General features: G+C 30.9%; 1 protein-coding gene across 1 annotated transcript in view; it reads right to left on the reverse strand.

Annotated features, from left to right (window-relative positions):
* The window catches only part of LOC134706747 (valine--tRNA ligase-like), a 52,529-nt gene that overhangs the window by 22,207 nt on the left and 17,752 nt on the right, over window positions 1-12,570 (reverse strand). Inside the window, exons 12-17 of the mRNA XM_063565961.1 lie at window positions 8,148-8,229; window positions 7,080-7,156; window positions 6,399-6,489; window positions 4,071-4,176; window positions 3,486-3,556; window positions 2,735-2,860 (exon numbers count right to left, since the gene is read on the reverse strand). Of these exons, the coding sequence (XP_063422031.1) occupies window positions 2,735-2,860; window positions 3,486-3,556; window positions 4,071-4,176; window positions 6,399-6,489; window positions 7,080-7,156; window positions 8,148-8,229 (553 nt within the window). The remainder of the gene's footprint in view (window positions 1-2,734; window positions 2,861-3,485; window positions 3,557-4,070; window positions 4,177-6,398; window positions 6,490-7,079; window positions 7,157-8,147; window positions 8,230-12,570) is intronic.

Here is a 12,570-nt window from a genome sequence, read left to right on the forward strand (position 1 = left end):
TTGTAAAAGTACGGATTTCGGTCTTAGCTGGTCCGGTTCAGATCCATAGTTTAGAAATCGGTAAATGGCGGACGAATGCAAGAAAATTTACAAAAATAAACGATGTTTGACAAGTTATTTGGAAAGGAACATGACGTTTTTAATGCAATAAATGGATTAAACATTTACTAGAGGCAACTTTTATCACGTTTAAATGAAGAAACAAACTTATTTTGCCATCAAAATTTAGGTTGATGTACGTTTTCGAGTGACAAGCACCGGAACTTGCAAAAATGTTCGAGGTGATAAGTTGTATTTTTTATCAAATAAACTGCTACACACTGCAAATACAATGCTTCAGCCCTTTTTCTTAAGATAATGAACCGTTTATGTCTTAATTTCTTAAATTATCAATAAAAAAAATGATGTTTCATCAACTTGTAAAAAATTGAAAATGTCCGATGACGGATGCGACTGGTATCGTCCAGAACAAATTTTCGCTTTTGGGTGTCAGGGAAAGCCAACCAGTCACGTTTCCGGTGCACTGGTTTACGATTTTTAAATGCAGTAATAGGAACCAGAATACGAAACGTAAACACAAAAATTCCGTTTAAAATTTTCTTAGTAAATCGATAAATATGAGGTCGGCGGAAATAATTTTTAAGGACAAATGTGCGTTTATTTTTATTTGAATTAGCGAAAAATCGGGTCGGCGGATCCGTAAACCAACTTATTTAATAAAAACGGCCTTAGATTTGGCATATCAAAGAACCCCATTTATTCAATTTTTGATGAAATCAAACAAAGTTTAATTTTGGACCCAGATTTGGACCAACTTGAAAACTGGGCCAATAATCAAAAATCTAAGTACATTTTTAGATTCAGCATATCAAAGAACCCAACCGATTCAATTTTTGTCAAAATCAAACTAAGTTTAATTTTGGACCCTTTGGACCTTAATGTAGACCAATTTGAAAACGGGACCAAAAATTAAGAGTCTACATACACAGTTAGATTCGGCATATCAAAGAACCCCAATTATTCAATTTTTGATGAAATCAAACAAAGTTTAATTTTGGACCCTTTGGGCCTCTTATTCCTAAACTGTTGGGACCAAAACTCCCAAAATCAATACCAACCTTCCTTTTATGGTCATAAAACCTTGTGTTTAAATTTCATAGATAGATTTCTATTTACTTATACTAAAGTTATGGTGCGAAAACCAAGAAAAATGCTTATTTGGGACCCTTTTTGGCCCCTAATTCCTATACTGTTGGGACCTAAACTCCCAAAATCAATACCAACCTTCCTTTTGTGGTTATAAACATTGTGATTAAATTTCATTGATTTCTATTTACTTAAACTAAAGTTATTAAGCGAAAACCAAGAATAATGCTTATTTAGGCTCTTTTTTGGACCCTAATTCCTAAACTATTGGAACCAAAACTCCCAAAATCAATACCAACCTTTCTTTTGTGGTCATAAACCTTGTGTCAAAATTTCATAGATTTCTATTAACTTAAACTTAAGTTATAGTGCGAAAACCAAGAAAATGCTTATTTGGGCCCTTTTTGGCTCCTAATTCCTAAAATGTTGGGATCAAAACTCCCAAAATCAATCCCAACCTTCTCTTTTGTGGTCATAAACCTTGTGTTAAAATTTCATAGATTTCAATTCACTTTTACTAAAGTTAGAGTGCGAAAACTAAAAGTATTTTCGGACGACGACGCAGACGACGACGCCAACATGATAGAAATATACGACGACATTTTTTTAAATTTTGCGGTCGTATAAAAACCAGTCATATCTGAAGGCGTTTTTAAAAAAAGTTTGTATAACTGTGATTTTAAACAATTTCTAAAAGTCCAAATCCTGTATTTTCGACAAAAATTAGTGAAGCAGAAGGAAACTCAAACTTGATCTGTGACTCATCATGGTTAATTCACATACCAAAAATCAATCCAATATCTAAAGCTGTTTATTTAAAAAAAAACGTATAATGGGTTGTTGACGGAATTACCAAATTTGGGACAGGGGTAAAACTATATGTCCCCCACAACTTTGTTGCAGAGCAATAAATATGCATTTTCCTGTGGGAAACTGAGTACGTAAAATAGATGTTTTGGAATACATTTGTATTAAGCTAGTAGTAAAAATACTCCCCTTCTCCCACAGGAAACTGTGCATAGACTAAACTTTTGTTGTGGAAAGTGTATGTCATAACAATAACTCTTTCAAATTTGGATATCAACCTTCATCATTCAATTGAGGCCATAATATTACAATATTATTATGTCAAATAAGTTTTAAGCTGTTTTAAATGAAATGCAAAGAGAAATGTATTGAACTCTGTATTTCATTTTGTTTTAAAAATGTAATTGGAAGTCGTAAAACACTTTTAATGAAGTTCTGTGATGAATTTGTTTGTCTGTTTGCTAATGCTTAATCTTTCTGTTTGCATGCATGGAATATTTGACATTGGATTATCATTCAATTCTATGCTACTTTTTACCAAAATAATTTTAGAGGTTTCAATAGCAATCTGTATGAAAAAACAATTCCTATCTAATTTCAAACCTGTATGTAGCTTTTTATCTTTCAAAGTAGAAAAACATGGACTTTGCCACAATTATGCTAATGGGACAGAGTGCATTTTTATTTTCTACATTGGAACTTGGTTTCTTCATTTAAATCAAGCAAATATTAAATGATCACAGGTTACATTAAAATCATTTTTTTTTTTTATAATAATTACCTCTTTAAAGGGCAGTTTTCCCATCAACACAAGTCCCATACACACCATCCTAGCGACCCAGAAAAATAGAATATCATGTCCTGTTTCTAGTAATGTTCCAGGATAAAATGCATTCAGTTCTTTTGTCTACAACATATAAATAAACAAAAATAAAGCAGATAGCAAACACTTAAAATTTACTCTTGGAATTTGATTTAATGTCAAGGTCTTTTGAAAATTTGTTGCATCAAAATAAATTTCACATCCTTGTCCCTTCTTTGTACATTGGTAGTACTTCATTTGTAACAGAGGCTTAACACATGTTAGTTGGTTGGTGCTTACGGTATAAGCCATTCACTTCATTTGTTGTGAAATCAGCCTCCAGCACACATAGGCATATGCCATTTGTTGTTGTGTAACATATTTGTTTTTTATTCATTTTTTTGTACATAAATTAGGCTGTTAATTTTTTCGTTTGAATTGTTTTACATTGGTCATTTCGTGGCCTTTTATAGCTGACCATGTAGTTTGGGCTTTGCTCATTGTTGAAGTTTTTATGGTCATATAGTTGTTAATTTCTATGCCATTTGTTTTCTTGGGGAGAGTTGTCTCATTCGCAATCATGACACATCTTTTATTTTCACAAATGAGATTTAAATGTTTGTGGGGGGTCAAAGAATAATTTTTTAAATGTTTAGATACAGCCTGCAATAACCTAGACAACCTATAGCCAAACGAAGGCAATAGTACACACATTGGAGCTAAAAATTACCTGTTCTGGCCATCCAAATATCGAGAAAGGAAATATTCCTGATGAAAACCATGTATCTAACACATCTTCATCTACAAAAAGATAATGAGTTGATGAATCAAAAATAATATTCATTGCATTATATGTGTGGTTTCTTTTATTAAATTTGGTGTTCAAAGGTGTAGTTCTTTCATTTTAACTTTGAATCAGTTCAGATAGTAAACCATAGTGTTTGTCTGTTTACCATGAAGAACTGTGTCATAGGTAAATATCAATTTTAAACTTTATCATCCTTGACAATTTTCCTTGACCTCATTTAATGCTACATTTAATAACCTAATGAGTATTTTTCAATAGTTGTATTTCGTTCTCTCATACCTTAAATTGAAACATAATATCTATCTTTCTATATCATTTAAAGGAAGATAATTTCATATATGTAAAAACTAAATGTCACATACAAAGCTTTAGTGTCAAAATAAATTCCTAATATCTTCCTATTTTTTTTTATTGTCAAGAACTAATTACCTTGTTGCAATGATATCTTTTCTACAGTAACACCAAATTTATCTGCAGCTTTCTGTTTATCTGATCAGAACTAATTACCTTGTTTTAATGATATCTTGTCTACAGTAACACCAAATTTATCTGCAGCTTTTTGTTTAGCCTCATCTTCTGATCTTGCAACAATCCAGTAGTTCTCATCTGTATCCTGTAATTTTTAAAACCTTATTTAACATATTTTTTCCAACATTCCTGACCTTATATGATATGTACCACTTAAAAATTAAAGAAGACAGATAGGCAGAAATAGAACACAAGTGAACTTAGGGTTTAGAGGTGCTTTAGAGATACAATATTTTTTTACCAATGGTTTGGTCTAAAATATTCCAAATTATATACAGGTACATGTACATGGTTATAAATTGTTAATGACTAGTGTCATGATGCTAACAAACTAAATTATGGTTTCAGATTGAAGTATCTTTGATGTTTTAACAGAGTCAAATATTCAACCATTTCTGTCTCTATTTAAAGACCTGTAAGGCCTATTAATTTTACACCATGTATAAAAGGTTATATAGGTGTAATACAGTAGACTCCGGCCAATCGGATACCCAAAATGTCAGCTAAAAATATCCGATTGTCCGATATATTCAATTAGCCGATGAAAGTATATTCCTCCAAGGTTTTTTTTCAAAATTTACAGACATAACCCTAAGATACCAATAGCTATTATAGCTGCTTTATTAATGGAAATTTGTAACTAATCTCAATTTAATGTTTTTTCAGGTACAAGTTCGGATAATTCGGTTGATTGAGTAATAGATCGATCAGTTGATTATAATGTTTTTTGTTTATCTGTCAGTCTATTGATTTTATAATTATGTGTTGATTATCTGAATAAAATAATTATATATATATAATATGAATAAATTAATTTGCTTTTCTATCTTATCTGTCATGGTTCAAAATAAAAGGCTGAATATTATGTAAATTAGAAAAATGGCGCACGTGTGTACAAGTTCTATTTCACCTGGGATATGCTATTGACACACGATTCCTTATTTTTACACGGGACTTCTATATATATTTTAATAAATTGTTGAGAAAGAGGTACATTTCATTCATATTTATTAAACATTGATGAACATCACGCACAGTTTATCATTTCTGTCGTGTCCTTGTTTGTGAAGTAAATGATAATCATAACGATCACATTTGGATAAACACATCTGAGGCAAAATATAATATCAGATTCGTAAAATAAACAAGACAACAAGAAAAAATATGTTTTATTTTGACTGTAAAAGATCGTTTTTATTAATAAAATGAAACATTTCTATACTGAAGTTTTCTTAAACTTTGTAATGGCGCAACTTCCGGCTCCATTTCCTGTCAAGAAAAATATGAAATTATTTCAAAATATTCGATTGTACATGGTTTTCACACATTTTTCATGAATATTCCTATCCAATTAGTCGATATATTCTAATAACCGATATTCGATTATCCGATGTATTTTGACTGAAATGTATAGGGAATGGTTCGGTGTTTTGAAATAATATTACAATAGCTTATATATTCGTTTAACCGATATCCGATTAGGTGGAGTCTACTGTACCACCATATTTTGCGTTTTAGTCTATGTTAAATTTTCACTTTTCAAAAAATTGTGCAGATTTTACCTTCGTTTCAAATAAAGAAATACTTGGCATGAGTAAAGTTTTATCCTGTCCAGTACTAAATAAAAAAAATCACTCACATTTCATTGCATATTAGAAAATAACCATCACTGGAAGTTAACCAATCAAATGTTCCCCTTATTTAACCTGTGTACAAGCTTTAGTAACCATGTAACCTCAAGTTTCAAAATATTTTACAGAAACCCCAAATAAAACAAGAATGTGTCCATAGTACATGGATGCCCCACTCACACTATAATTTCTATGTTTAGTGGAACATGAAATTGGTGTAAAACTCTAATTTGGCAATAAAATTAAAAATATCATATCATAGGGAACATGTGTAATAAGTTTCAAGTTGATTGGATACCTTGACCAAAAACTTTAACCTGAAGCGGGACAGACAAATGACGAATGAACGAAACAGACAAACAAACCAACAGACGAATGAACACACGAACGGTCGCACAGAACTGAAAACATAATTCCTCTCTTCTATCGTAGGTGGAGCATAAAAATAACAGTGCTTTGAAATACCCAAGATATATGTATATGACCCAGAAATATTTTACTGTAATTAATAACCTACATCTGTCAAATTCAAAGGATATTTTTTTTTCTGTGATCATGATCCATTCTGTAATTTTTTTTTGTGCTAGTTCTTTTTGAATTAATGAGAACATTAACTATATTTTTGATTGCTTTAAACAATATATGATTCAATATTTTAGTAAAATAATACACTTACTGAACCTGCAGGTATGCTGGGATCATTAATAGTAACAAAGTAGGCTGGGATACGATGTCCCCACCATAACTGTCGGGAAATACACCAATCACTGAAAAAAACATTCAAAAGTACCTATTACTGAAAAAAAATTATAGTTCATATGTCCTCGGCCACCTTGAATTAAAATAAACCTTACAATAATCAGTCCAGAGCATAAAACTACAGTGGATGGCTTAACTTAAGTGATTTTATGCATATCAGCACAGATCATTAAAAAATAGGCAATTTTTGAGAGAGGAATATAATTAATTTGGTAAACTTCCCACCAAATCAATATAAGTATGTGTTGTATCTTATTATTCTACATTTTATCAAATAAACAATATCATTTTTTGGTGGTTTTTTTTAACACTTAGCCATATAAGGGGAGATAACTTTAAAGTCTAACTTTTTATAAATATTTTAATGGAATAATGAAACAGCAGTTCTGTGTGTAAAATTGTGCAATCCTTAAAAAGACTTTTACATGTCACCCAAATAATAGATAGGCACACATTATTAGCCATTACTAAAATAAACTTGAAAACCTTTGAGTAAAGCAATAAATTAAGGATACAAACAACCACACTATCAAACATATCTATAATGTATCTTCTACATTTTTACAGGTACCATGAATAGCTTGATGAAAGTACATACCGTGAATTTTCAAGCCATTTGTTCCAAGTCTGTATATGCATTTCTGGAATAATCTTCAGCTCCCCATCTCTAACAACCTGCAATATTTATACAATCATTATGTTTCACAATTCTCTGATCTATTCAAGGCACTAGGACATATGTTTAATCTGAGTTTAGCATAACAGCTACAGCCAAACTTGCTTTAATGGTCACCTTGTTTAATTGGTCACCTGCCTCTAAATGCCACTTTCAGACCTTTCTTAATGATTTCTCTATATCATTAAATTTGAATACTTTTCATGTGTTGTTTCAAACGGACAGTGATCTCCTCATTTTTTTTTTTTATGAAATAGCAATTTCAACTTTTAACAACAGTAATTTTCTTGTTTTTAAACCAAAATATAATCATGAAAAAAATACATGTGTTCCGTATCAAGGTCAAGTAAGAATTGGGAGTTGAGTCCACTTTTTAAGTTTTCATTGCAATTCATATCATGGTCTATTTTATCAAAGATTTATAAATATTTCATGTTACTTCAAATTTTGAGTGCCAAAAACCTGTCATTTTTGATTTTTTTTTGGCCTGAACAAAAGATTACTCAACAAATTGAAAATACTAACAAAATTTCACCTTATCCCATGCACTTTCCATGTTGTTATCAGATTTTATATTATGTTTTAGAACCTCATTTATAATGGTCACCTTTCTCAAGTTGTCAATTCAGATACTTCCCTTTAGTGACTGCTTATTGTAGGTTTTCACAATATTTTCAAGATAAGTAACAGCCCCAATATCAGTTTTTCTCATTTAGTCATACTGAAAATCTGGTTAATATGAAGTGTCAATCTGAAGGTCAATATCAGTATTCGGGAAAAGCATAAAAGAAAACAAGGAGTTTAACATGATTTTATGCAAATTATACTCCAGTCGAAATTAGACATTGACAAAACTATTAGCATAAATGGATTGACAATGTAACTGCAACATACCGACCACTCCAAAAGGTGGATATAATAATACCATACCCTTCTTACTTCTATCTAAAAATGAAAGTCAATAAAGATAATGCTAGAACATTAACTAACCTTAACAGCTGCATCCGCCATACTCTGCATACTAACATACCACTGAGGCTTCAATAAAGGTTCTATCACATCTTTAGATCGACTGTAAATAAAAAAGTTCTTTTCAGAATTACAAAAATAAACAAGAGGCTCTCAAGAGCCTGAATCGCTCACCTGAATTTTTTTGGTTTAATCTCTCATCAATGATTATTTTTGCTTTTCAATTTATTTAAATGTTCTTTGAATCGTCCTATTTTCTTCAAAAGCAAAAAAAATGAAATATAAAATTTACACTAGATACTCTGAAACTCTGAAACTCATTTAGCCTAAGTTTGGCTGAAATTGATACAGCAGTTTCAAAAGAGAAGATTTTTTAAAGTAAGTCAACATGATGAACAAATTGTGAAAAAGTCTTTAAAGGGCAATAACTCCTAAAGAGGTCAATTGACAATTTTGGTCAAATTGACTTATTTGTAGATCTTACTTTGCTGATCATTTTTGCTGTTTACAGTTTATCTTTATCTATAATAATATTCAAGATAATGACCAAAAACTGCAAAATTTACTTAAAATTACCAATTAAGTGGCAGCAAACCAACAATTGGATGTTTGATTCATCTGAAAATTTCAGGGCTGATAAATATTGACCTAATGAACATTTTTACTCCATGTCAGATTTGCTCTTAATGCTTTCGTTTTTGAGATATAAGACAAAAACTGCATTTGACCCCTTTGTTCTATTTTAAGTAACGGTGGCCATGTTTTTTGACGGATCAAAAATCAAAGCACACACTTTGTGCAGGATAATCTAAGGAACAATCATGCTAAGTTTTAACCAAATCCATTCAGTAGTTTCAGAGGAGAAGATTTTTTAAAGTTAGCAAATATGATGAACAAATTGTGAAAAGTTGTCATTAAAGGACAATAACCCCTTAAGGGGTCAATTGACAATTTTGGTCATATAACTTATTTGTAGATCTTACTTTGCTGATCTTTTTCGCTGTTTACAGTTTATCTTTATCTATAATAATATTCAAGATAATGACCAACCAGATGCTTCGCAGGGCGTAGCTTTATACGACCGCAGAGGTTAAACCCTGACAGTTGGGGCAAGTATGGACACAACATTCAAGCTGGATTCAGCTCTAAATTTGGATTGTGATTAAATAGTTGACACAGCATAGGTTTCTGACACAGAATGAATGTGTTCTAATGAACTTAAATTTTGGTTTCTCTTAGAGCAATTCACTATGCTGTTCAATATTAATCCTCTCAAAATAATTTTTGAAGAAATTTTCTTTTTATTTATGAAATTTCAAATGAGAAAAATTGAACCCAATTTTTTAATCACATCCCCCTTTCCCTTATTCCAAAACTAATCTCAATTAAAATATTCTAATGGAGTTTGCAACAATAACTACTCATTTAAATACATCATAAAATAAACTGTAAATAAAATGTAAAAAAACTGCTTGTTATCACTGAATGGTAAAGATTATTTAAATTTATCAGTTGGTAGTAAAAAGTGAATATACATTGTATATTGTATATAACAAAGATTTAAGTTGATTCTGGACAAAGAAAGATAACTCCAATTAAAAAAAATTCTTGCAATAAGATATTTCTTGCTTACTATTTTGGACAAAGAAAGATAACTCTAATTAAAAAAAAAATTGCTATTTCACAATATTGTGAAATTAGATATTTCTTGCCATTCCACAATACTTAATATAATAATTTTAGATCCTGATTTGGACCAACTTGAAAACTGGGCCCATAATCAAAAATCTAAGTACATGTTTAGATTCAGCATATCAAAGAGGCCCAAGAATTTAATTTTTGTTAAAATCAAACTAAGTTTAATTTTGGACTCTTTGGACCTTAATGTAGGCCAATTTGAAAACGGGACCAAAAATGAAGAATCTACATACACAGTTAGATTTGGCATATCAAAGAACCCCATTTATTCAATTTTTGATGAAATCAAAAAAGTTTAATTTTGGACCCCGATTTGGGCCAACTTGAAAACTGGGCCAATAATAAAAAATCTAAGTTCATTTTTAGATTCAGCATATCAAAGAACCCCAAGGATTCATTTTTTGTTAAAATCAAACTAAGTTTAATTTTGGACCCTTTGGACCTTAATGTAGACCAATTTGAAAACGGGACCAAAAGTTAAGAATCTACATACACAGTTAGATTCGGCATATCAAAGAACCCCAATTATTCAATTTTGATGAAATCAAACAAAGTTTAATTTTGGACCCTTTGGGCCCCTTTTTCCTAAACTGTTGGGACCAAAACTCCCAAAATCAATACCAACTTTCCTTTTATGGTCATTAACCTTGTGTTTAAATTTCATAGATTTCTATTTACTTATACTAACGTTATGGTGCGAAAACCAAGAAAAATGCTTATTTGGGTCCCTATTTGGCCACTAATTCCTAAACTGTTTGGATCTAAACTCCCAAAATCAATACCAATCTTCCTTTTGTGGTCATAAACATTATATTTAAATTTTTTGATTTCTATTTACTTAAACTAAAGTTATTGTGCGAAAACCCAGAATAATGCTTATTTGGGCCCTTTTCTGGCCCCTAATTCCTAAACTGTTAAAACCAAAACTCCCAAAATCAATCCCAACCTTTCTTTTGTGGTCATCAACCTTGTGTCAAAATTTCATAGATTTCTATTGACTTAAACTAAAGTTATAGTGCGAAAACCAAGAAAATGCTTATTTGGTCCCTTTTTGGCCCCTTATTCCTAAAATGTTGGGACCAAAACTCCCAAAATCAATACCAACCTTCCTTTTATGGTCATAAACCTTGTGTTAAAATTTCATAGATTTCTATTCACTTTTACTAAAGTTAGAGTGCGAAAACTAAAAGTATTCGGACGACGACGACGACGACAACGACGACGACGACGACGACGCCAACGTGATAGCAATATACGACGAAAATTTTTTCAAAATTTGTCGTCGTATAAAAACTGCAAAATTTCCTTAAAATTAACAATTAAGTGGCAGCAACCCAACAATGGTTTGTTTGATTCATCTTCATGCTTTCGTTTTTGAGATATAAGACAAAAACTGCATTTGACCCCTATGTTCTATTTTAAGTAACGGTGGCCATGTTTTTTGACGGATCAAAAATCAAAGCACACACTTTATGCAGGATAATCTAAGAAACAATCATGCTAAGTTTTAACCAAATCCATTCAGTAGTTTCAGAGAAGAAGATTTTTTAAAGTTAGCAAATATGATGAACAAATTGTGAAAAATTGTCATTAAAGGACAATTACCCCTTAAGGGGTCAATTGACAATTTTGGTCATATTAACTTATTTATAGATCTTACTTTGCTGATCTTTTTTGCTGTTTACAGTTTATCTTTATCTATAATAATATTCAAGATAATGACCAAATACTGCAAAATTTCCTTAAAATTACCAATTAAGTGGCAGCAACCCAACAATGGTTTGTTTGATTCATCTGAAAATTTCAAGGCTGATAGATCTTGACCTAATAAACATTTTTACCCATGTCAGATTTGCTCTAAATGCTTTTGTTTTTTAGGTATAAGCCAAAAACTGCATTTGACCCCTATGTTCTATTTTAAGTAACGGCGGCCATGTTTTTTGACGGATCAAAAATCGAAGCGCACATTTAGTGCAGGATATACTAAGGAACAATCATGTTAAGTTTCATTCAAATCCATTCAGTAGTTTCAGAGGAGATGTTTGAAAAATTGTTAACGACGACGACGACGACGGACGCCAAGTGATGAGAAAAGCTCACATGGCCTTTTAGGCCAGGTGAGCTAAAAAAAGTTACAATTATTTCTTTTTACATTCTTTTAAAAATTTATAAGGTATAGCTCTAGAATGACAAATATAAATATGTGAATCTACCAAAGAACTATGGATTTTCAGATGCAAATTTAAAGATCAGCCATTAACTTAACATTTTTATAATATTAAGTTTTCAATAAACTGATCAAATTTTTTCTCTTCATTTAGTGGCTTTGTTTCTGCATTAATGATGGTTATTTCAATTAAAAAGAGAATTTATCCAAAGCACTCAAATAAAGAGACAATCAAAAGATTATTTGTAAAATTATGATCAAAATGATCCAACATAAAGAATAAGCCATGATTGTTACATTGCAGCATCATCAGCTCTAATTTTGAAATTGAATACAGTGACTGTGATAAAAGTTTGGCACAGTGTACTTGCTTGAAGATTTAAAAATCTGACAATTCTCTTTACACATCTAAAATATCTACGAGTAACACTGTCTTGTATCAAAACCTTCAGTAAAAGATACACAAAGGCATACATACTGGAGTATAATCTGATACATTTATCATATGCCTCAGATATGAGAATTGTTGTAGTAAATATTTTACTTCTAATAAAACAAGTAAAACTGCGAGTCACTGCT

Source organism: Mytilus trossulus, chromosome 2, assembly GCF_036588685.1.
Source record: "Mytilus trossulus isolate FHL-02 chromosome 2, PNRI_Mtr1.1.1.hap1, whole genome shotgun sequence".
In the NCBI taxonomy this organism is placed as follows: domain Eukaryota; kingdom Metazoa; phylum Mollusca; class Bivalvia; order Mytilida; family Mytilidae; genus Mytilus; species Mytilus trossulus.